The sequence below is a fragment of the Haliaeetus albicilla genome, chromosome 11 (genome assembly GCF_947461875.1).
Source record: "Haliaeetus albicilla chromosome 11, bHalAlb1.1, whole genome shotgun sequence".
Taxonomy (NCBI): domain Eukaryota; kingdom Metazoa; phylum Chordata; class Aves; order Accipitriformes; family Accipitridae; genus Haliaeetus; species Haliaeetus albicilla.
The window spans coordinates 29,443,183-29,466,826 of record NC_091493.1 but is presented as its reverse complement, the minus strand read 5'-3'; the positions used below and the strand labels follow the sequence as shown (position 1 = coordinate 29,466,826).

Below are 23,644 nucleotides of genomic sequence, written 5' to 3'. Positions count from 1 at the left end.
AAGCAAACACAACTTTCTTGCTGTTAAAGCGATAAAGACATTAACGGCACACCACATTCCAAAATCCCACTGCTGTTTGGAGATATGTCTTTTTTTCTCCCTTTTTTAAACTATTCTCTCCCTCTACAATGTATAAAGGTAGCTGCAGTTAAAGGGGTGGCAAGACAGAAAAGATATTGCTTCCCCTGAGTTTTATGAAGCTGATATCAATCTTTTATTTCATAAACTTCAGGCCTGTTATTACCCTAAAAGCGTGTTCCACGGCATTTAATGTGACACTGATGAGAATACAAATAAGGGGAAGTGAGGAAGATGGAGGACAGGGAGAGAAGAATCAAATGATATTAAATGCGAGGACCTGAACAGCGCTTCCATATCCATTGCCATTGAGGAGAGTTTAAAAGGGCCATGAAACCGCAGAGCATCTGAATTGTGTTTGGGGGCAGTAAATCAATTTAAGCTTCAGCAGTGAGGGAAAAAATACCATCTGAGGAAGGTGAGAAAAGAAATTTGGGTTATGGAGGCTTGAAGGCTTGCATGTGAGCTAATGAGGCGTGCTTTAGCTGAGTGTTGTGTGGAAAGTCAGGGTATAAATGCCCTTGAAATTGGGATGATTTGGAGTGAAAAAAAAATGCTTCAGATTTTCTAAACTTTCACCTGGAAGTGTATGAAATGCCGGTTAGTTTTGTATCGTGTTTACCCAGTGCTTGGCTAGATTCTAGTAGTCATGCGTAACTTTAAGTATAGAAATGCTCTTGCCCCTGAGTAGTGAGGAAATGTTGGTTCACATTTTTTGTTTCTTCTCTGATACATGAATAGCCAACGATTGGCACATTCAAAAGACACCATAAGAGGTAATTCTTCATACAGGGTGTAGCTAAGAAATTCCTTGCTGCAGGACATTGGGGATGTGTAGAGTTCGCACAGATTCAAGCAGAGACTGGACAAGTTCATGAAGGGAAATCCACTGAGAATTACTCCACATATATGAACCATGTTTGTTTTGGGAAGTCCCTGAGCTGCAAACTCCTGGAGATTGGAGACTATTCTGAAGTATTACTTCATGACTGTCCAATGCCTTTATTCCTTCCTTGGCATCTGCTTTTTGTTGCTGTCAGGCATGCAATCCCAGGTGATCCTGACTCACTACGTTCATTGTGAAGATTACCGGCTTCAAGACAGGAACCCCTGTAGTTTTAGGCAAGATTAGAGATTATTCTTTGGAGCATGAGGGATTCCCATCAGTTTACCCTGCCACATGGACACCCCAAGATGATTTCTGCATGTTGCTTGGAAGCAGTCCACCTTCCTCAGCCCACAGGAGACAGCCCCACAGGCAGAAGCCAGGATGGGAGAGCAGGGCTCACCAACATCATGGTCTTTCTTGAGACCATTCTTTCATTGCAGTGGATATTTACAGCAAGGTGTTGTTCAGTGCTAGGCCGAGTCAAGGCCAAGCGTGGTTTTTGGAGTTACAGAGCTAGACTCTTAGATGACATTCATGAGGCCATGTCCCAGGGGAAAATCAGGGTGGCCCCACTGGAGTCAACCTGGACCTATCTCAGCTGAAGATAGACCTACGCTGCTGTTGACATAGATGGGCTCGCCAGACTGCTGTAGTGATTATGCAGGATACATAGTCCGGCTGCAGTGCCACAGGGTAACAAGCTGAGCATTCAGCTAGCTCATGATGAAGTCAGTCCTTTCCCCAAGCTACATCCTCAAACTTTATTGCTGTGAGGAAGTTTACAGGATAGTAGAGAACAGAAGGAAGTGACAAGTATTGTCTCTGAACTGAACCTGGAGGAGAAGTGGTGGAGTGCAAGCTGGACACAGACTTGAATGCAGTCAGAGCAATAATGTCTTTCTGTTCATCCCATGTTTCCAGTGTGATGTACCATCAACTCTTGAGAGAGTAGCTGAGGAATCCAGGAACTCAGTTCAACAGTCTTTTGAGAAATCTATGTTAGCACTTTCAAGAAGTGTTGCTGTGAACAGGATGTAGCTGAAATGCTGATAAATTACCTGATACTGCTATAGGAAACAAAGCTGCAGGCATCCTCTTGACAGCCTTTCCAGAATCCCAAAATGCTCCACAAATATATTCAATTTTTGAATGAATCGTACCGTATGTGGTCAGTATTATCAGTTCTCAGCTCATAATTTCAGCTCAGGTACCCTGTGCCAAATTTGCATACATGAGCATATGAGGGAAAATTATCTCATCTTCAGATTATTATTCCAAATGAGGATGCAGAATTTTCACACGAAGATTGTATGCAATTTGCCACAGACATGAAACTTTTCATATAACTTAATATACATTTTGATAAGAAAAAAACTATTACAACAACTCAATGTTTGTCAAAACAGCTATAATACCCTTTAGAAATGAGAAAATAGTGATAAAAATTGAAGCAGTAAGAATATCAATGTTTTGAGTTTTGATGAGATGTAAAATTGGCTGAAGTTACTTCAGATTTCTGCAAAAGACGACTGTCTTGAAATGTCAGTATTTCATGAGATTTTTCAATAGCTCTTCAAGTGACACAAAGTACTCTCATGTCAACCTTAGAAACTCCAATCTATGCAGCTGTTCCTGCATAAGGAATTTCCTTTGCAAAGATAATTCATAGCTGAGGACCAAAACAGTTGTTCAGGACTGTTAGAAAGAGAAAACAAGTTTCAGGAGAGATTGCAAGTCTGCAAAGCAATGCCTTTCTCAGGTATTTTTCCTGACTGAATGCTCAAGGGAGGAAGAGAGGATATCTGTTGTCATGTTTTGAAAATAACCAACATTAACAGTGTAATCTGAAGGCTTAATCCTGCAACTTTTTGGGGTGAGGTTTTGCCCCAGCTGTGTAATTTACACTGATTCAATGTTGGACAGCTTTCAACTCCTCTGTGTATAGGCTAACATCTCTTAACACTTGGATAACTTGGACTGTAACATTTTATGGGAAGGGACTGTGGTCTTTGTTCAGTATTCAGTTTGGGGCTCCTTAAGGATTTCAAGAAGCACAATAATTAATTGGAAAAAAATGGTACTTCATGATGTTCAGGCACACTCTTTGTTTTGTGGGGAGCTATTCTTGAGAAATGAAATAGTCGCTGCACCCAGTGCCAAAGTCCTACACAAGTAGCAAATGAGTTCCTTCCAGATGTGTGATTATTTGTGGCTTTGGTAGATTACATACAGTAGAAAAATATTCCCTTGTATCTATGTGTCCTGGTTTCGGCTGGGATGGAGTTGACTGTCTTCCTAGTGGCTGGTACAGTGCTATGTTTTGAGTTCAGTATGCGAAGAATGTTGATAACGCTGATGTTTTCAGTTGTTGCTCAGTAGTGTTTAGACTAGAGTCAAGGATTTTTCAGCTTCTCATGCCCAGCCAGCGAGAAAGCTGGAGGGGCACAAGAAGTTGGCACAGGACACAGCCAGGGCAGCTGACCCAAAGTGGCCAATGGTGTATTCCATACCATGGGACTTCACATCTAGTTTAGGAACTGGGAAGTGGGGGCAGGGGGGATCGCCGCTTGGGGACTAACAGGGTGTCAGTCGGCGGGTGGTGAGCAATTGCCCTGCGCATCATTTGTATATTCCAATCCTTTTATTACTACTGTTGTCATTTTATTAGAGTTATCATTATCATTATTAGTTTCTTCTTTTCTGTTCTATTAAACCGTTCTTATCTCAACCCACAGGTTTTACTTCTTTTCCCAATTTTCTCCCCCATCCCACTGGGTGGGGGGGAGTGAGTGAGCGGCTGCGTGGTGCTTAGCTGCTGGCTGGGGTTAAACCACGACACTATGCACTCACATTTAATTCTGTGCTTAGGATGTCAGATTTTTGAACAGCAAACCCCATCAATTCACAAATAAAAAGAGCCACCCCAATGCTATCAAATCATTCCACAAAAGCCCCAGATGTTTGTTTTTTCCCTGAAAAGCATTCCAACATTGGAAAAACCATGAAAAACTCCATACTACTTTTTTTTTTTTTTTCAAATTCAGAAAGAAACCATCCTGAAATCCTCTACAAAAGCATGTTTTCTGGCCATTTCAAATAAAGGCAGGAAGATCACCAGAAGTGTCCTGGTTGTGCAAAGAAAAGCTATAATGACGGTGTCACTAGGTCACTACCTGTCGTTCTATAATGGTCCCGTGGGACCTTTGTGCCATGACAACCCCCAACCTTTCTCATAAGGTTTTTTTCCCAGCTGCTTGTGAATATTTTCAGGTATTCTATGAGCAGAGGGAGTTCGTGCTCTGCTTCTCTCTCCTTTAGTGGATGATGCTTGTTTGCCTGATGAACTTCCTTCTTTCCTCAACTAGTTTTCGTTCCCTTGCATAATACAGGGAGCAGACCTCTTTTCCTTAGAGGCAACGATGACCTGTAAGCTAGTAGCAGGACAGGGAGAGACAGACCAGGTCATGATGTAATTACACTTGCACTCGTGAGATCAGGGATTGATTTATGCCTTCAATGCTAATAAACCCCCCCCACTTACTTGTGGGACGATTCTGCCAGCACCCAACAGGTGGCAGAGCAATTTTCACCCAACTGAAATTGTATGTTTAAAAAAGGTCCTTCAGGAAATAGAAACAATTTTATTTTATTACTTAAAACTTGATTCTGCTGAATACTAAAAGACCTATCTAATAGCAATACATTTTTAAAGTAATGAAATATTTACAGCTGGAGCCTTCAGCAGAGGAACAGTGGAGTATGTTTATTTTGCAGCTCAGTAAATTATATATATACCAAGAATCAAATGGATGCTTTCAGTTGATCATGCTAATCCAAACAAGCTTTCTTTATGCTTTTTAATCTGGAGAATTTGTTTTCCATTCCCATGCACATAATTATCAAAGCATCTATTAAACAATATAAATAAATCCAGGCCCTAAAATTTGTCTCCAGATTCTAAATACATAGTATGACTGCAGGGTGTATCATTTCCCAGCAAAAGCTGGTGGTTTTGTCACTCTCCCTGGGCCCTTGCTAGACCCTTAAAGGAAAACTGCAGTGATAGCTAAATAAATATTTGCTAAATAAGAACATATATATTGAAATTTATGCAAAACTGTTGAGAAATATCTGGCAAAATTTCCATCTCTGTACTGTAGTAAAGGGTGCTTGTAGCTTTCCTAAGCTTTGCCAAGTCCAGGATGGATAAGAGCAGGATTTAATTTTGACACTTGTTTCCATAACTTATATACAGGGGAGAGTCCCAATGTGGACTTTCTATGGCCAGGTGCCCCTGAGCATTTGGGAGGAGAGGGACAAATTATATGGAAGTACAGTGGATGCTGTTGTATGAGCTCAGCAGAGTTAACCCCAGCACAAGTTAATAATTTGAAAAGGGCAATTTGCAGGAGAGAAAAAATAAAAATTCAGAAAGCTTAGAAGACTTGAAAACTCAGATAAAGCCTCAGAAACCTGTTAAAAAAAATAAGGATCTCAATTTATGTGAATGTATGTTTACCTGTGTGTGCACATATTTCCTCAGAAATGTGGTAATTCCTCCGCTTCCCATCAGCTTTCCTGTTACCAGTGTTCATTGCGCTGGGTACGTAATACGAGCTGCAGGATCTAACTCTTGCTGGGTCTCACTGGAGAGCTAGTGGTCAGCCAGCTGACCCCAACTGACCCGAGGGATATTCCAGACCATATGATGTCATGCTCAGCATATAAAGCTGGGGAAAGAAGGAGGAAGGGGGGACGCTGGGAGTGATGGCGTTTGTCTTCCCAAGTCACCGTTAGGCGTGATGGAGCCCTGCTGTCCTGGAGATGGCTGAACACCTGCCTGCCCATGGGAAGTGGGGAATGAATTCCTTGTTTTGTTTTGCTTGTGTGTGCGGCTTTTGCTTTGCCTATTAAACTGTCTTTATCTCAACCCATGAGTTTTCTCACTTTACCCTTCTGATTCTCTCCCCCATCCCACTGAGGGGAGTGAGTGAGCAGCTGTGTGGGGCTTAGTCGCTGGCTGGGGTTAAACCATGACAGATGGTATCGTTTTCACTCATCGTCTGCTATTGAATCTGGTGAACCTCAAGTATGCTAAGCCATAAGAAGAAAGACACATGGACTTTATGACAGACAGAATAAAAAAGAGAAGTGGAAAGAAAGGGGTGACACAGCCAGAGTCAGACTACAGATCATCACCAGTCCCACCAGAATCCCAGACCTGCTCTGGGATTTATAGAGAAGTATCCTTATCACCAATACTGTGTTCAGATGGTTTTTCTCTCACACTTTTCTCCAGCACTGGAGTAGGGGCAGCCTTTATTAGATGAACATGCCTTCTGCTTCAGCGTGAACTGTTGGATCCCCACCATGGTTATTTCATAGTCACCCCAGTGGAGTCCATGACAAGTTAATCCCCATTAGCCAAAGATATGGCCTGAATTGTTATTAGGGTCTTTTTTAAGAAGTTAAATGAGAAAAAATATCACCAGAAAAAGTGCAGAAAGCAAAAAGCTTGGTATTGCTTAGCTGGTTCTTTCCAGCTGGATTGTTCTCTAGTGCTGAACATTAATTGGAAAATAACAGCATTCCTGCCTGCTTTTAGAAAATCAATACGTGTTTTTCTGTCCCCCTCACCCTATTCAGGTTAACTCATTACCGGGATATTTTTAGACAACTGAATAAATAAAAACAACCCTTTTCCAGTCAAAAATTAATAACTATAACCAGCCAGAAAGACCTCCCCAGTGCAGTCCTTTCCCTGCCTTCGGTGTTGCTCGCAGTTGTCCATGTCAATCTGTGCTGGTTTTGGCTGAGATAGAGTTAATTTTCTTCACAGTAGCTACTATGGGGCTATGTTTTGGATTTGTGCTGAGAATATTGCTGATAATGCCAAGATGTTTTAGTTATTGCAGTGCTTACCCAGAGCCAAGGCCTCTTCTGCTTCTCACCCCACCCCACCAGCGAGTAGGCTGGGGGGGGGACAAGAAGTTGGGAGGGGACACAGCTGGGACAGCTGACCCCCACTGACCCAACGGATATTCCAGACTGTATGATGTCATGCTCAGCATATAAAGCTGGGGAAAGAAGGAGGAAGGGGGGGGACATTCAGAGAGATGGTGTTTGTCTTCCCAAGTAACCGTTAGGCGTGCTGGAGCCCTGCTTTCCTGGAGATGGCAGAACACCCGCCTGCTGATGGGAAGTGGTGAATGAATTCCTTGTTTTGCTTTGCTTGCATGCGCAGCTTTTGCTTTACCTATTAAACTGTCTTTACCTCAACACACGAGTTTTCTCACTTTTACTCTTCTGATTCTCTCCCCCATCCCACTGGGGGGGAGTGAGCGAGCAGCTGTGTGGGGCTTAGTTACTGGCTGGGGTTAAACTACGACACAATCACTTGCCCCAAATCACTTGTCACCCCTTCCACAAAGCTGGATATGCATCCTATGTTCCTTTGAACTGGCACAGGCTGGAGGATCAATGGCTCCGTTTGGCAGGGGCTGAGCTGCTGGACATTTTGCAGCAGCAACATCTTGGCAGCATTGCCTGAGTACATGGATGTTAATGCCAGTCCACCATTCCCTGTCAACCAAGTGAAAGAGCAAGGCAGGAGAAGAGAGCACACAACTGGAAATGCAAAGAGGCGACGTCATATTTCGCAGAAGATGCCTCACAACATAAACAAACAATAATTCTAGCAACACTGTTTTGCCTTTTTTTAATACATAGTCCTGCTCAAATCCCCCTGGATCTAATTAAAACTTTTTTGGCCACCCACCAATCAAGATAATTACGTTGTCTGGCAAAAACAACAGCAACAAAGACAAAATAAGATTGTGCAGAGAGATGCACCTATGTGGCAAAACAGAACAGGAAAACAGTCCAGGCCCCATGCCTTGTTTATTTATTTTTGCCTCTTTTGAAAACTGCAAAAAGAACCAAACTGTACAAAAGATGTTGAGTTTGCACCTCAAAGAGTCCTTCAGCAGATATTGAAGGCAGCAACAGTGTGTGTCAATGAAGATTTGAAATCATGATAAGGGAATCTTGCAGGAGACCAAGGCACCATATTAAATATTAAAATTAGCTGACTGCTGCGAGACACTGAATCATAAGAGAAGCTCTTACTGCAGTGAAAGGGCAGGCGCTCAAGGTGTGTTATTTAGAGCTGTCACCACTAATAAACCAGGACTTGCTTAAGTTCCTCCCAAGCAAGGTCTCAGATCCTGGATTTATTCCTTGTTCTCTCAAGTTCCCTGGATGTCGCTGCTGTGATAGCTGGCTTATTCCATGACAGCAAACATATGTAAGTTATGCTGCAAACGAACCTGATCCAAATTCCACTGAAATCAATGAAAAGACTCCCACTGATTGCAATCAGACATAAATGAACTGAAATGTACACGGAGACTTGGCCAGACTGGAAAATTGAAACTATTTTAAAACAGGATATTAAGGAGTCTTAATAAAAATGTTAAAGACTACTTTGGTTTGAATGAAGACAAAAGTGCAGCACACTTAATATCTTTTGAACAAACATTGTTTCAAACAGAGGAGAAAACCAGTGATTCAGACTTGGACTAATACATGCATTTGGAGGGCTCCAAATGTTGGCAAGCACAGTTTTGGCATAAGAAAAGCACAAACCCTGAATTATTATTAATTGCATGAAAATACATCCAAATGGATTTTTTCCTCTATGCTTCCTTGATACGAGAATAGATATTAAACACACAGACCCATCCACATACAAATACTGCTGAAAATAAATGGAATCTCAGGGAATGCTTGCAAGGAAATCAGCAGAAGCATCGCTTATGAGTTCATTCCACTGCTTGGGCTATTTATTGATCTTTGTGTGTGTATACATGTATTAAACAGTCAGACTCATTGTTTTTTCATCACCTTTATTTCGTAAGTCTGATTCTTCTAGAAGAAAGTCTTTTGACTGAAATTGAGGGGATTTCTTTCTTTTCTTTTTTCTTTTTAAGGCATTGATTGAAAACTGACATAATTTCAATTCATTTTGAAATGATTTTATAGAGTCCCTTTATACATAATATCAAATTTAACCCTAAAATAAATTATCATTATCAGGGTCCTGTTTACCAGAAACAAATATCTGTATACGAGCTTTTTATAGCTTAATCCTCCAGGTGCTACACCCACAGATGTCCCAGATAAATTGCTGAGAGTTCTGGGCGAGAAATGAACCCAGTACCAAACGTATAGAAGGAAATTCTTTTATGTTGCAAGGTGTTCTGGCAAACATCTCAAGTAATTAAAGCCATATGAATAACTAGGTTTTTTTTAATTCCCTGGCCAAACTGAATTTAAAAAAGAGACAAAAAGGATTCAGAAATTGAAGATTCATATCAAGCTGAATGCAACAGCTTGTTCAGCTTGCAAAACAGTATTTGGTTTTCCTTTTATGTGTATATATGTACATATATATTTTAAATATACATATCTCTAAAATCTTTCAAGTAGGCAAAATTAGCTTCAGAACACCATTTTTAAGAAAGAAAAAAAAAAAAACAAAAAAAAAAAGGAAAACCCTTCATTGTCATAGTGCCCAAATGAAATATTTAAATTTGACTGCTTTGGGTTTGTATTTTGTGCTGAAACACTTCATATTAGATTTTGAGTCAGTGGGAGCCTTGTCTTCATGCTGTTCTCCATAGTTAGGAGACTAGGTTTTTTTTCTTGTTTTTTTCTTTTTTTTTTTTTAAGAAAGAAAAGAAAACAAAGGAAGAGAGTTGATAATCTCATATAAAGCCATGACATCAGGAGCTCAAAATTCACTATGTGATTCACAATGAAAAGATTGACAACACAGGAATGCAGATTTCCTTTGCATTTTCTCCTGATTTTCCATGACCATTCCAAATCCGTTCTTCTGATACTTTGGTGAGGAGACTGGAGTTTCTCACCAAATGTGGGACTGATGCTATCTCTCATGCTATACTTCTTCTGCCCCACCAAGCCACAAAATGGTAGATGGATGCCACAGATCTGAGAAGCTGTTGAAGAAGCTACCACGCTGGAGGGAGAAGAGGACAGAGGAAGTTTTCCTCTCTTCATCTGCCTTTGTTTCTGGCCAGGTAGATCCTATGAAACCATTAACCTTCCAAACAGGTGGCCCAATGGGAAAGGTGCCTCTGACTATGCTTTGTAATGTTCAGATGTGGATGTCTGTTGGAAAGTATCACACTGCTTATCATCTAGCAGAAAAATTCGTGTGAGTATCCTCTAACTTGTTTTAGGCAGAAATGAGCTGGGTTAGTAAAAACCATTTTAACTGATGGCCAGATCTCTCTCCTGATTTTATACCATGGGAGTGTGTGTATGAAAAGCTCTGCTGGTTGATCTGTGAGTGATGCAGCTGTCTCCAGAAAAGGATTTTTGACCATGACTTAAGAAATGATGCATCAGTGAAGCAGGACAGAGTTGCCTCACAGAAATTTTTGCCTGGTCATTTTTTCAGTTCTGAAATAAAATACTGTCAATGAGCAAGCTCACATCTTCAATCAGCCTCAAGGGTTCCTATTTTTTCATAGTTTTTATTTTTCTTGCGGTAAAAAGGTAGGATAGAAGAACAACCTTTTTTCTCCAACTTCTCTTTCTTCTACTAGAAATTTTATCTTTAGTTGTACCTGGAACTTCTACTTTGTCAACACTTCTGGCTAAAAGAAATCAAGCAAGGTGCACAAGCAGGAAAACACCATCTGTAATGATGACTAACTATAAACAGCATTCACAGGCCATTAAGTTTGTAATCTTTTTCTCTTCATCATTATTCTCTTACCTTCATTAAATTCTTCCACAACCAAGTGAGGAAGCCAAAGGTGACAGCGATAGAGTGATAGACAAGAATTTTTATTGTCCTGTCGATACAGATAAACCCAGAGCTGATAGAATGTCAGGCAAACTTCCCCAGTGATGACTAAAGTTCAGTAATCTCTGAAAAAGGGAGAAAATACAAATGATTTTTAGGCTTTTAAGAAGATTTATGTTACTGAAGTATCCTGACTCTAAGGAAGATGTTTTGAGTGATATTTATTGTTCACAGGAAACTATTATCTGCACATGATCAGTCTGCTTCAAATTGCAGATTTTCAAGGTTGCAAGGCAATCAGAGGCATCACACAGCCACGATTCTCTTGAGGAACTGGAAAGGCCTGGAAGATGAGGGAATGAAAATGACTCAATGGACACAGCTAAGCAACTTGCAACTGATTTTGAATAGCTGCAAAGACCCTCTGTTGGTCACGGAAAGGAAGGTTTGCATCTCCACCCAAGGAAAAGAAGAGAAAGCAACATGCCAAGAGCCAGATACAGAATAGATACATGCCCAGGGGAAAAACAGAGAAAGTAAGGTAAAGCCCGTTTTTTAGTATGGCCAAATATAGGATGTTATAGCACAACTGTCCCTGACTGTTGTTTGCCAATGGATGCCGCCACCGGTAGTAGCATTACATTAGACGTAGAACTCCTGTTTACCCTGCTCTCCAATAAATGCTGGGAGTCCTGTAGGACTCTGAAAAGGTTTAGCAATGATACTTGGTATCAATACTTGAGGTGGGTGGGATGGGACCCAAGAGGATGAAATTGTCTAAGAGTCCCCACTGGTTTGTTAAACTAGTGCTGGAGATACAGGCACCTAATGAAAGGAGAACTGGATTGGTCTTTAGAGGAATCTGATTTCACTGTAGGTTGGCATCCAAGCTCAGGCTGAACCTGGGAACCATTTGGCATTTGAACAAGTTACTGGCTTTATCCTGGGGGGAGATGGGATTTATTCCTGCCTTTAGCTGTCGACATATCTTCTTCTTGAGCTTTTTACCTCTCATAGATTCTAATATTCAAAGAAATGTTGGTTGTGAGAGACCAATCTCCCACCAGAAGCCAGGCTGCCATCATTACTAGATCAGGTTGACCATAGCTTTGTCCTCCTGAGGGAGATTCTACAATCTAAAGAACCTGTCCTGGTGTGGCACTATCTTCCTGGGTGAGCTCTTCCTAATTTTCAGCCTGAATGTTTTAAACACCAGTTATGTCTTGTCTTTGTTTTAGCACCTGCCACAACCAAGAAGCGTTTGGCTTCTTCATCTTTGTAACTCCCTCTCAGGTAAGTGTAGGCTGATATTTGATTGCTCCTTAGCCTCCTCTTCTCCAGGCTAAACAAGCCCAGCTCTCAACCGCCTCCTTGTAGGTTGTGTGCTCACCACCTTGGTAGCCCTCCACTTGGTAACCTTCCTCAGTTTTCCATGTCCCTCTTGAACTGGGGGTCCACACCAGAAAGAGTACTCCATGTTCAGCCTTCCCAGTGCTAAGAAGGAGATTAGAATTTCTTCTGATCTCCTGATGATGCTTTGCCAAAGGCAGATGAGTATGCAGTTTGCCTTATTTGCAAAGAGAGACCCCACTGCAATTCCCAGAGCTTTTCCAGACAGTTGTCAACCTTTGAGACTAGTGGTCCAGCCAACTTTCAAACCTCTGAAAGTTGCTTTGACCTGCTCGTACGTCCTCAGTTTACCATGAGACTGCTGTGGGAGCCAGAATTAAAATTGTCAGCTATTTAGTAACAGAAGACAATCAGGTTGGTCAAGCATTATTTGCTTTTGCTAAGCCATTTTCATTTTTCCTGGTTACATTCTTGCCTTTCCTGTGGTTGGAAATGTCCACAGTGTACATTTCAGTTATTGATGGCAAAAACCTTCTGGGTATTATGGGGTTGCTTTAAAACAGTCAGGATGAAATGTGACAATTGCTGGGTCATCCCTGTGGTTATCATTCATATTGGTGGTGGTGAATGACTTGACTACGAGATACACCTCAGGCTTCCTCCTTCCGCCAATGTTTACTACTTTAAAAGTTGTTATAATAAAGCTCATTCTAGCTCTGAGCTCCGGCTCAGTTTTTTCCTTAGCTGCAAGCTCAGAGCACTAGCTGAGTACGTGCAGTCCTGATGTAAGTACAGTCCTTGCAATTCTACTTTACACTCAACTAAACCACGAAACCCAGCAGAATCTAAGACCAGCTTTTCAGGGCAGCTTTCCAGGTTTCTTAGGCTGCAAAAGCTGATCAAGGGAGAATGCCAGCTGGGAATTTCAAGCAGAAGATTTTCTCATCAACTGTCTTCTGTGGCTTGGGGAGGTTTTGGCTCCTAAATCCCATGGTAATCCCTGACAGGGGAGCTGCGCTCCGGAGTGTGGGGTGGGAATGGGTTGATGTCTCCAGATCACAAGGGGAGAAGATCACTGGGCCAGTGAAATACAAGGCCAGCACAGAGGAGCAGATGTCACTAGAGAAGAAATGGCATAGGTAGGATTAAATCCCAGGATCTACAGGCATAGTGGCAAAGAGGGCTGGCTTCAACATCAGTGTGGACATGGTAGTTGTGCAGCCACATGAGTATTGCTTTAGCACGTAACTGGGAGTACAAGCTTATTTGGAGGGGTCACATGCTCCCTTCCTCCCACGGCAAATCCACCCGTGGTTTATCACTGAAATTGTTGTGCCAAGCTCCCCAGGAAGTCTCTGCAGCCAGAAGAGTAGGAAGGAGGTCTGGACCCGAGAGTAAAACGCAGAGGCTGTGCCATTGCTATGAGGTTTGCTGCCTGTGGTGGGATGGGGTGAAAACCCTTTGGATCCAGGAGCCTACATGAGAGATTTTCCAGAGGAGAAAGATCGAGACAACTCTTATTGTCCCCAGAGAGAGCTGCTGGCTGATAAGCATCACTAGATATTTCAGTATAAACAGTGTTTTAAGGAAAACTGGCACCAGGTATAGGTGCTGAGTACCTTCCTGCACTTAATGGCAATCACGCTGATCGAATCTGCTCGCCACCCAGCTCTCTTTGCCAGATAAATTGCTATCTGAAATCTCCATTTGAGGATTTAGCAAAGCGAAATGGCTCTTTAAATTATAAAGTGGCAAAGTCTTGCACTTTTTTGAGATTACTTTAAACATCAGCCTTTGCAACAGGCTGCAGCAAGAGGGAGTAAAAGAACAAAAAGCCCTTGCTGTTAATATTTATGGCAACTAAAGCAAAATTGCATCACATTTGCAGATGAATAGGACCCCCTGTTAAAAGCTGCAGCAGCTTAATTTGGGATGGCACTGGTTTGGGGCTTGATTGTCTGGAATAACAAAGGAGAGCTTTCATGTTAATTAATTTAGAGGAATTATTAGTGTTAAAAATAAATAGTTCAATCACCTTTCCAAAAATATTCTGAGTGAGGGAAATGAAATTCAGTGGAAAGAAGATACAGATTTTATTTCAGTTCCAGATTTTTTTTGAATAATTTTTGTGTGCCAAATGCATTGCTCCTATTTGAGGTCCTGTGATTTACTTCTGGTAATACCTACGTAACGATTATCTAAATATTGCTACAAACCAAGCCACATAGGTAAATAATTTCCATTTGTTCAGTGAAATAAGAGGCACTTGGAAATAGTTGTTTTGATGTATATAATTAGTCTCTATTCTCTTTGTGATATTTACAGTTGAGAGCCATCTTTTTTTTTTTTTTTTTTTTTCCCTAAGGGAAACTGCAACAAGCCCTGTTGTATCCTGATTTGTAATTATTTTTTTTCCAAACAGAGATTCCTTTTGGAGGAATTATGTGTAATGTCGAACTACAGTATTCATCACTCACCGTGGCTTGATAGGAATCAATGGAGCAGTGTTCCTCTTGGGCTCCCTTCATTACACAGTCTTTACAGAAAAAACTGATGACTTAAAATGAGTGTAGATTCACAAAATCCAGATTATACAAATATTTACTAGGGAAAGATTATACTGCTTAACCTAAAAGACATTTGAGTGCAAGGTAGATCAGGCTATGTTATGCCTCTGCTCTATATTACTCAGCTGGTTAAGCCCACCCAGTTCTGCTTCTTTCTCTCCATCCTCTTTCATTGCTCTTTCTCCCTTTCTGCTCCATCAAAGTGCATATAATGTTGGCATAGTCCCTGAGGTGCTTCTATCATGCAGGGTACATCCTCTAGCATGTTTCAGAAGACAGGAATCCTGTGGAGCCAGGAAGTATCTTGGGACCACATTTTCACAAGTAGTCTCTGATGATGAGTGTGAAACACTCCGGAGCAAAGGGTTCCTGCAGATGGCAGATTATTGCAACCATTGCCGTAAGGATTTATGTCCTTGACCAAGCCCGTATTTCCACCCGTCTCTGAACCTGCCCAGTCCCCAGTGAAGATTTGTGTACTCATGTGCATTTCACTCTGTTCCTGCTTCTCTTCTCAAGGCTATATAAATCCTTAGGAAGAAGCTTGCGCCACTGCAACAGCTACCCAGAACTGGTATCTGCTCCCTTCACTAGATTCCTGCTTATGCTTCCTGACCCCCAAAAGTGAGAACCTCCTCAAACCCTCTCATGCCTGTGCAGATCTCTGCCTTTGCAGTAGTTCCTCCCTGGCAAAGAGGAACACCCCCTGCCACTGCTTATCCTGGTAAAGGCAGAGGCTGAAGATGCTGGCTGAGACCTGCATTTTTCATTTGCTCTCACAGCATCGTGTTTTATAGTGACAGCTATCTCCTGTTCCATGGCTCCCAGGGTTTGCATCTCTCCCCTCCCTCAAGGTAATGCTGGCCGTGTGAAACAGAAGAGCAGTCTCCTGATCAGGTACTCTAGCAGCTCTGATGAAAAATACATTCTCATCAGAGGTTGGAGCTGGACATGTGGTGTAGTCTGTGCTATTGAAACGTCAGATCAGGTGTAACCTCAGGTCAGGATACCCACGAGTGCAGCCTTTCCTTTCTCGTGAGTGATGGCCATGAAGTTCACTCACTACCCACCAGTGCTTCTTTTTGGCTGAGTGTATGAATTCAGCTTCTCTCCAATGACAGCATAGGGGCTTACTGTAGCTCCCAACTCCGAAAGCTATCCCTTACATCAAAAGACAGGGGATTATTCTTTTGTGCCAAAGACTCTGGCTTCTTATCTCTGATGGCTCAATCATCACATCATCTGCAGCAGAAAGATGGCTGGCAACAAGATTAGATTATGGCGATGTAAAATGTCTCTCAGATAAGTGCAGACCATGAGTATTCAAAAGCACACATAATCAGATTGTAAAATTGACTACCACAGCATGCCTCAGACACCAAGACTATAAATAAAGATTAGACAAATTTAGGGAAGACAGGTCCATCCGTAGCTATTAAACATAAGGGATCAGGTGCAGTTTCTGCTGCCGGAATCTCCTAAACTGATGATTCCTGGAAATAAGGATCAGGGAAAGGCTTATACTGTACATCTCTGTCTTACATCCACCCACAACAAGGGTTATGCTGGAAAAAGTGGCTGTCGTCCTCAGGTCGGATCCAGTATTTTCTCTCTGTGACTGACTCTTGTGTGCATTTGCTGAAGAGCTCCGCAGGTGTAGTGTACTCACAGTGTATAAGGTGTGCTCTACCAGGCACATCCATATCACTCACTGGTCACTCATCACAATCCAGAGATAATCGTCTGCCTAAATGAGACAGCTAGATTGTTTCTCTCATTAGCCTTAGCCACTCATTGGCACGCAAATTTCCATTACAATCCCAGGAGAAATTTCCTCTGACCTTTTATTAGTTTTTTTCTTCCAAGTTCTTTTTCTGTCTCGCCCACTCATCTCTTTGAATTTCAACCCTTTAGATTAAAGCCTCTTTAAGACACTTGTCCTAGGAAGGTGTCACTCTTTAGTGCATCCTTTGTGATAGATCAATCTGATCAATCTATTGTATAGAAGACAAATGATTGGGTTGATAATAAGGTAGCTCCATCTCCAATGCTTGGTGCTTTGCTGATCGCACTGTGACTCAGTTTCCCCCGTTTATACAACAAGAGTAAAATTCAGTGGCCTTTGTGAAGAGCTTTGGGGTTAGTAAAGGAAAGGAGCTGTTTAAGTGCAAATTGTTAATTATTATTACTGACAGGCTGTAACTAATAGTAACCGTTTAACTGGGAGATATGGAAACAGGTACGCAGTTAATTGGTTTACAGTAGATTTAGCTGAGGTCTGGTGGTTACATGGCAGACAATCCATCATTGTTGTAAGCAGCATGAAGTTAGGCCCAGCTTCAATTACTGAGTCTCCCTTCACCTGTGGTCTTGTGCTAATAATATCCCAAGATGTGTCACCCTTGAGCATTTGAGTGAAATCTCTAGAAGAATGTGGAACAAATCTGTAAATCTCTTTCTGAAATGCCCTGCCAAAAATGCAATAAAGTCTTCCACGTCAGGAAGGAAACGTTAAAAACATTAATTAAAAAATAAACTCTCCTGGAAATCAAATGGGAATGAGTGAGAGCAGGCAGATGGGGATGGAATAAAATTCCAGTGGAAGAGCCCTTAATTCCCTCCAGTCTTAAAGCACGTGGGCATTTGGAAGTGCCCGTTAAAGCTCGGGCCCCTGTCCCGCTGCATGGGCAGTCACCAACGGCGCTGCCTGCAGTAAGGGGCCGGCGGCTCCCGTGGCCAGCAGACACCAGCCTCTGCAGTCAGGGCTTGGTGATCTTCTCTGGCCACCACTAGTGAGTGCTCCCTGCGGAAGATATCTAGTGAGAGAGGAGCACAGCTCCCGGGGGAGAAATTGCTGGTCCTGAAAACGGGAGAAACAGCTAGAGCAGAAAGGGTTTTTTTTCTGCTGATAAGCCAGGGGTGAGGAAATCTCTCTCTCCCTCTCTCCTGCCACCAACTGCTGTCATTTCATTTCCAAAAGCTTGTCCCTGTCTCTATCAGCATTTATGTGAATACATCTCTGCCATGCCCGAGTGATTTATCTAAACATAGGCAGCTACTGTAAATGACGGTACAGCGAAGCAGAGCCGGAGGAGGGAACGGAGGGGTAGAAATGCGACTTTCCCTCTGTGAAATCAGGCACGGTTGCCTATTCCCAGCAACTCCAGTGCATTTACATCAGTCCCAGGGGGGAAGGAAGGGGCATTTCAGAGCCTGCTCAGACATTTAAGGCCACTTAATTAATCGAGTTAAAATATTTCCTCTGGGAAGACTATACACCCATGTATGTATGCTTATATGTATGTATTGCTCCTTCACTTTACACGTTTGCTTCCAGTCCACATGCGGTGGTTTTAGCATGTCGGGGAGCAGGTTTTAGGGGTCTGAGCTGATGGGAAGCGCAGGGGAGGAAGGGATCGGGTGATTTGAGTTTCAAAGTTGGGGTAAGTCCTTCTTGGAGTGCGTGTGTGTGTGGGGGGGTGAGTAACCAATCACTCACGAAGCACACGTGGGGCGTCCCGGCGGGGCGGCTGCGGGAGGAGTGTGATGCAGAAGCGGCGAAGTGAGAGCGAGCAGAGAGAGAGCGAGCGGGAGAGGAGCGAGCTGGGACTTCCACGGAGGCAGCCGGGAGAAATCACCAGCCGGGATTTGCTCCTCTCTCTCTCCCTCTCTCTCTTGATTTCAATTCAGCTCCTCCCCCGTGTGGTTGTGGCTTTGCCTTCCATCAAAAGCCTGATCAGCAACGCCAGTCTTGGGGGGGCGGGGGCGGGGGGGGGGGGAGAAAAAAGAGGGGGAAAAGGGAAAGAAAACAGGAAAAAAGTGCAAAAGAAGGAAAAGAAAACAAGGGGGGGGGAAAGAGGGGGGAAGAACGCGATCTCCCCTACCCCCCGGCTGCATCTAACACAGCAGAGTCTGAAACTTTATGGAGTTCCCGCTGTGTTTACCCCGCGGCGGGTAAATCGGCAGCACCCCGCTCTCCGCGCTCCTGCTCGCTCTTTCGTGCTCTTTCTCCCTCGCACTCATCAGCAGTCAGCAGCGATGGAAAAAGTTGCTGGCTGGTACCCAGCCTGGCACGTTGCTCTCCTGTACTGGACATGGCTTTTCCTCTTCACTTTTGGCTTTACCGGTGCAGAAATAACTTGCAGATCCTGCCATTCCCAGGTGAAGCCGCAGCAGCAACATCCGCAGCAGGGATTATTAATGCACTTGAGGACCGACCGAGGAGAAAAGGACCAGAGGAGGTTCCCCGGGGAGAAGGGAGGCGAGAGCGGGCGAGGGGCCGGCAAGGAGCCGGAGGATGCCGGGCTGCAAGCGACCCTCGCCCCTGCTCCGGCGGGGACCAAATTCAGCGGCCGGGAAAGCCGGCGGCCGACGAGGGAGCCCCAGCAGGCGGCCGGCGAGAGCCGGCCCCCAGCGGCGGCGGCGGCTCCCGCCGAGGACCGACCTCTCCGGGGCCACGGGCCCCCGCCGGCGGCCGCCCGGCCGGCCCGGGGTCGTCGTCGGCGGGGCCGCAGCCCGCGGGGCGCCGCGGGGCCGGGCGGCGGCGGCGCCGCGGGGCGGGAGCCGGGGGACGCCGGCGCCGCCCGCTTCGGGCTGGAGGAGCTGCGGCTGGGCAGCACCACCTTCGCCCTCGCCGGCGACTCGGCGCACAACCAAGCCATGGTGCACTGGTCCGGGCACAACAGCAGCGTGAGTACCGCCGCCGCGGGGGGCCGGCGGGCTGCGGGCTCGCTTTCCTCCTCGTTTTCCTTTTTTTTTTTTTTTCTTCTTTTTTTTTTTTCCTTTTCGGAGGGGGTGGGGGTGCTGGGTTTTTCTTCTTCCAGGGGGGATTTTTGCGCCTCCGGGCGCCGGGGATTGGTTTCGCTTAGCAGTGTGCAGTGGGGCAGAAGTGCTTCAAAAGGGCCATTCTTCTGGAGCAAAAAAAAAAACTTTCGGCCGCCCGCCCGCTGAGCACAGCCCCCCCGCCAACTCTCTTCTCCCACACCCTGGAGGCAGAGAGGGATGAGCCGGAGCACAGCCCCTTTCTCCCACACCCTGGAGGCAGAGAGGGATAAACCACTGCCACCGCCCGCCGCCGGGAGGGGAAAGGTCGGGCTGCGGGGGATCCGGCCTTGCACCCTGCCTTTCCCCCACGGTAACCCCCGCCGGGAGCCTGGGGGGCTCAGCTGCAAGAAAGGCCTGGGAAAGCCCCTCTGGTGCTGCTCCTCCTCCTCCTCCTCCCGGCCCCGAGAGCCCAGTCAGCCCAAGGGCTCATCCCCAGGCCCTGCTGGTGGGGAGATGCTGGAGGGCTTCGGGACTTCATCTCCGCGGTGCCTCGGTGCAGGGGATAAAGCCGCTTTTTTGCCTCGTGTCGCCAAGGTGTTAAAATGGACAGTTCTTGTCTCTTCCCCGTAACCTGGACCTTTCTTATGAACAGCAGCAGAACGGCTCTGACATGAGCCAAGCAGAACAAAACCAGCCGGAGAAGTATGTGACTGGTTTCCAGGCTGGAGCAACAGTCATGGCATCAAAGTTACCAAGTTAACTTGAGCCCTGTATCCCTCCAGCCCCTGCTGTGGAGGTAACCTGGAGCCAGGGGGCTGAGGCCTGGGGAAGGCAGAGTGAGTTGCCTGGCATGCTTTCTGCCTGCCGTTGACTCTGCTCGTGGACTAGCAGAAGTCAGGGGATCTGTCTGTCTGAATGCTCCAACTTCTGCCACTTCGCCTCTTAGAGACAGCAAGCAGAATGCTAATAAGAGAGAAAGGGATGCCGGCTCTTCATGGTCGTTGCCCCTACAACTTCCCAGGAGAAAGGGGGACTTAGGCTCTTCTCCTCTAAGGTGTCTGCAGCTGTAATGCCAGAAGGTTTCTGGCTGCTTGGCAGAAATCCTTGGCCTCCCTTTCAGCTTTTAGTACTAGGAGCCTGATAACATTTTGAAATAATGGTCTAATCATTATGAATTCCTTTTGCTATAGATTGTATTGAGGTACATCACAGCCACCCGATTTAGAATTATAGCGGATGTCATAAGCACCTCACTGTGGGGTTCAGCCCTAGTTAATTGGGACATGGTTTTATGGTCTCATCAGGAGCTTTTTAATCAATTAATTGACAGAGGAATACTTGTCATCTCCGTTTTGAAGGACTTTCCCCTTTCTTTACAACTCAGCTAGCCTGTCTCTTACGTAGTTGTGCGAACAGAAGCTGCCTTGTAGGAACTCAGGTCTGTTCATACAAATTGAATTGATGCTGACACTGGTTTAAAGTGACCCATTTGATACAAAAAGTCATCCAGCAGGCATCAGTTTTCCTGCTCTATCACTGCGGTTACGTTTCATATGTACATTTATCAAGAGGCACATATATTGTTATGTATAATAAAACACATATATGTGTTTAGGTATACATATACGTGTATGTATGCTTCTGTCCACTGTGGACTGTTAATGCCAGGGACTGATTTACTTTCCGAGTGTCTTGGTGTACGAATGTTTTCAGGGAGCTGTGGGGGAATATTTTGCTACTGTCCTTCCCAAAGAACTGTGGGTTGCATTGCGTATGGGAAGATTATGCTCCCACCTTGCTGTTGGCGGCTCTGGCAGTGCTGTGCTATCTTGTGCTGTGATTGCATCTCCCTCGCAACACTAAATGAAGCTGGGCCCCAGCAGGACTTGGGTGCATGACAGGCTTGTCCGGGCTCCGCTGAAGCAATGGCGTGTGTTTGGTAGGTAGCCCAAAGCGGCACTGACCCACTGCCTCTGCATGGAGGTTTTGGGCACTCATCTGTGAAGGAGCTGGGAGTGCGAGGGGCTTGGGGTGAAATGCTTCCTTTAAGGTACAACGTATGTAGTTCTGCCTGCATGGGGGTCGCAGAGGATCCCGTGGTGCTGCTTGCAAGGGATGCTGTGTAACCCCGGTGCCCTGGCTGCACTCCAGCAGCAGTAGCTGCCAGCTTCCTGCCTGCGTTTCCCTGCTGTGGTGGGGGGATGCAACACACCTCTTCACACTTTCATTCTTCCGTGCTCTGTGAGTGCTGCCGTCAAACAGCTTTTGCCTTTCACCCAGGCACAGGGGCACTATGAAGATGATCATTGTTTGCAGCATCTGTGTGAGTACAGGAAAAATCCAAAACAAAGCCCCAAATATTTGAGATTCCTTTAGATGGAAAAGCTGGAAAATTAAAGCACCGTCACCACCAAGTTTTTCTATTACAATGTACCTGATTCTGTCAGCCTCAGTGTGGTTCCCCGTATCCTTATTTTGGTAGCGGTTTGGATATAATTGCAATGCTTCTGATGGAGGAGAAGGGACCCCTGAAAAGACTCCTAATTTCTGTAAGGGATTGTTCTCAGTGTTTGCAGCTTCTTTCAGGCTTGGCTGTGATTTCGTGTTGAGCGTGGGCACCATCTAACTGATGGCATTCTGCTCCGAGGATGAACTCGTTGTATGCTCAGCCACAGGTACAATAAGAATAATAAATAATAGTCCAGGTCATCCAGGTATAACTCCACCAACATAAATTAGCTTACATCAGGGATTATTTTGACCCACCAATGACTTTAGGTACTCCCTGGGCAGCTTACCCTCCAGGACAATATCCGTATCCAGACATTTGGAGTGTGCCCAGCTCACATCTGTCGGGACATGCTTCACATGGGCACTAATCACTCCTGTCCACCTTGGCTTTTTAACCGGTGCAGTCAGCAGGAGCTCCCCAGAGGAGAGCATAGGTGTAGGGAGCCTGGATTGTCAGACGACCGATAAGGATGGCACTGGGAGTGTATCAGGTGTTGTATTAAAACACAGGTGGGCCTCAGGCTTTCTCTGACTCCAGTGAAGGTGAGCGAGGCCACACAAGGCTGGCTGTCATCTCCACAGTCCTGAGCTCTTTCAAGTCTGCAAAACAGAGAAGAGCGGCTGCAGCTAAATTGGGTGCTGGAAATGGTCTTTGGCTTGTACTAAGTCCCAGACTGTCTGGGGATGATCCAGGAAGGTGTTAACTGGCCCATGCCAGCACCCTGCCTGGAACCATTTTGACAATATAATAAGAGTATAGACTATTGAGTCTGTGAATGGGTCCTGGTATTGCTTAATTTACCTGCATTGATACATCCTGAGAATCTTTCCACTGGCCTCTGTAGAAACTGGAGTAAATGATCCTATGAGATAAAATCTTTCTCAAATCTCTGCTACAAGACACACAAGTGAGATCTCCTGCCTTTTTGCACCACTGAAGAGATTTCATCATCGGTGTGGAAGTTGGCAGGTTTCCCAGCTCACAGAGATATCAAATGTACTTCCTGATGTGGTGTATCCAAACACTGTAGATTTGGAGTCCCCATAGCTCTCTTAATGCTATGCTATAGACTAGCAGAAAACTGCTAGCAGAGATTTGTGTGTGGAGCTAAAATAGAGACTTGATTTTAATAGGGGGAAGCAAATCTCTAGGAGACATCCATTATGAGCTTTTGGGATATGGATGCTTCTTGGAGCTTACAAGAAACCAAGACTGCTTCTGTCCTGGACTGGCTTGGAGTGAGATTAGTGCCTTACTTGTTCATTTGAAAGTACCCTGGACAAAGAGCAAAAAAAATTGGAGGAGGTCAGATGGTAAGGGATTCTGAGCAAGAGCCTTGATGCTATAGCTTGTGCTGTAATGTGGTGCTGTGAAGGAGGGCAGCATGGGTTTCACAGGCAGTTTACTGTTGCCTTGCACTGGACAGAGTGCTCTTCTGGGCTGGACGTTGGTCTAGATCTCAAAGTGTCAGGCAAAGAATTCGAGCACGTACCTTCCTGTACATCTGGGGATTGGCTTTTACATGGTCACAGTACCTTTAAACAGCTGGTTTAAACTGCTGTGATTTACATGGCTGGAAAGACAAAGCTGAGCTTCTTATAGGTCCTTCACAATAGAAGATCCTCAACAGACTGATGGAGATGGAG

General features: G+C 44.8%; 1 protein-coding gene across 4 annotated transcripts in view; it reads left to right on the top strand.

Annotated features, from left to right (window-relative positions):
* Positions 1-18,521: 18,521 nt before the first annotated feature.
* The window catches only part of SORCS1 (sortilin related VPS10 domain containing receptor 1), a 308,841-nt gene continuing 303,718 nt past the window's right edge, over positions 18,522-23,644 (top strand). For all 4 annotated transcript variants that reach the window (XM_069796931.1, XM_069796930.1, XM_069796929.1 and 1 more), the window contains exon 1: positions 18,522-19,411. In XM_069796931.1, coding sequence (XP_069653032.1) covers positions 18,761-19,411 — 651 coding nt within the window. In that variant the 5' untranslated portion in view covers positions 18,522-18,760. The remainder of the gene's footprint in view (positions 19,412-23,644) is intronic.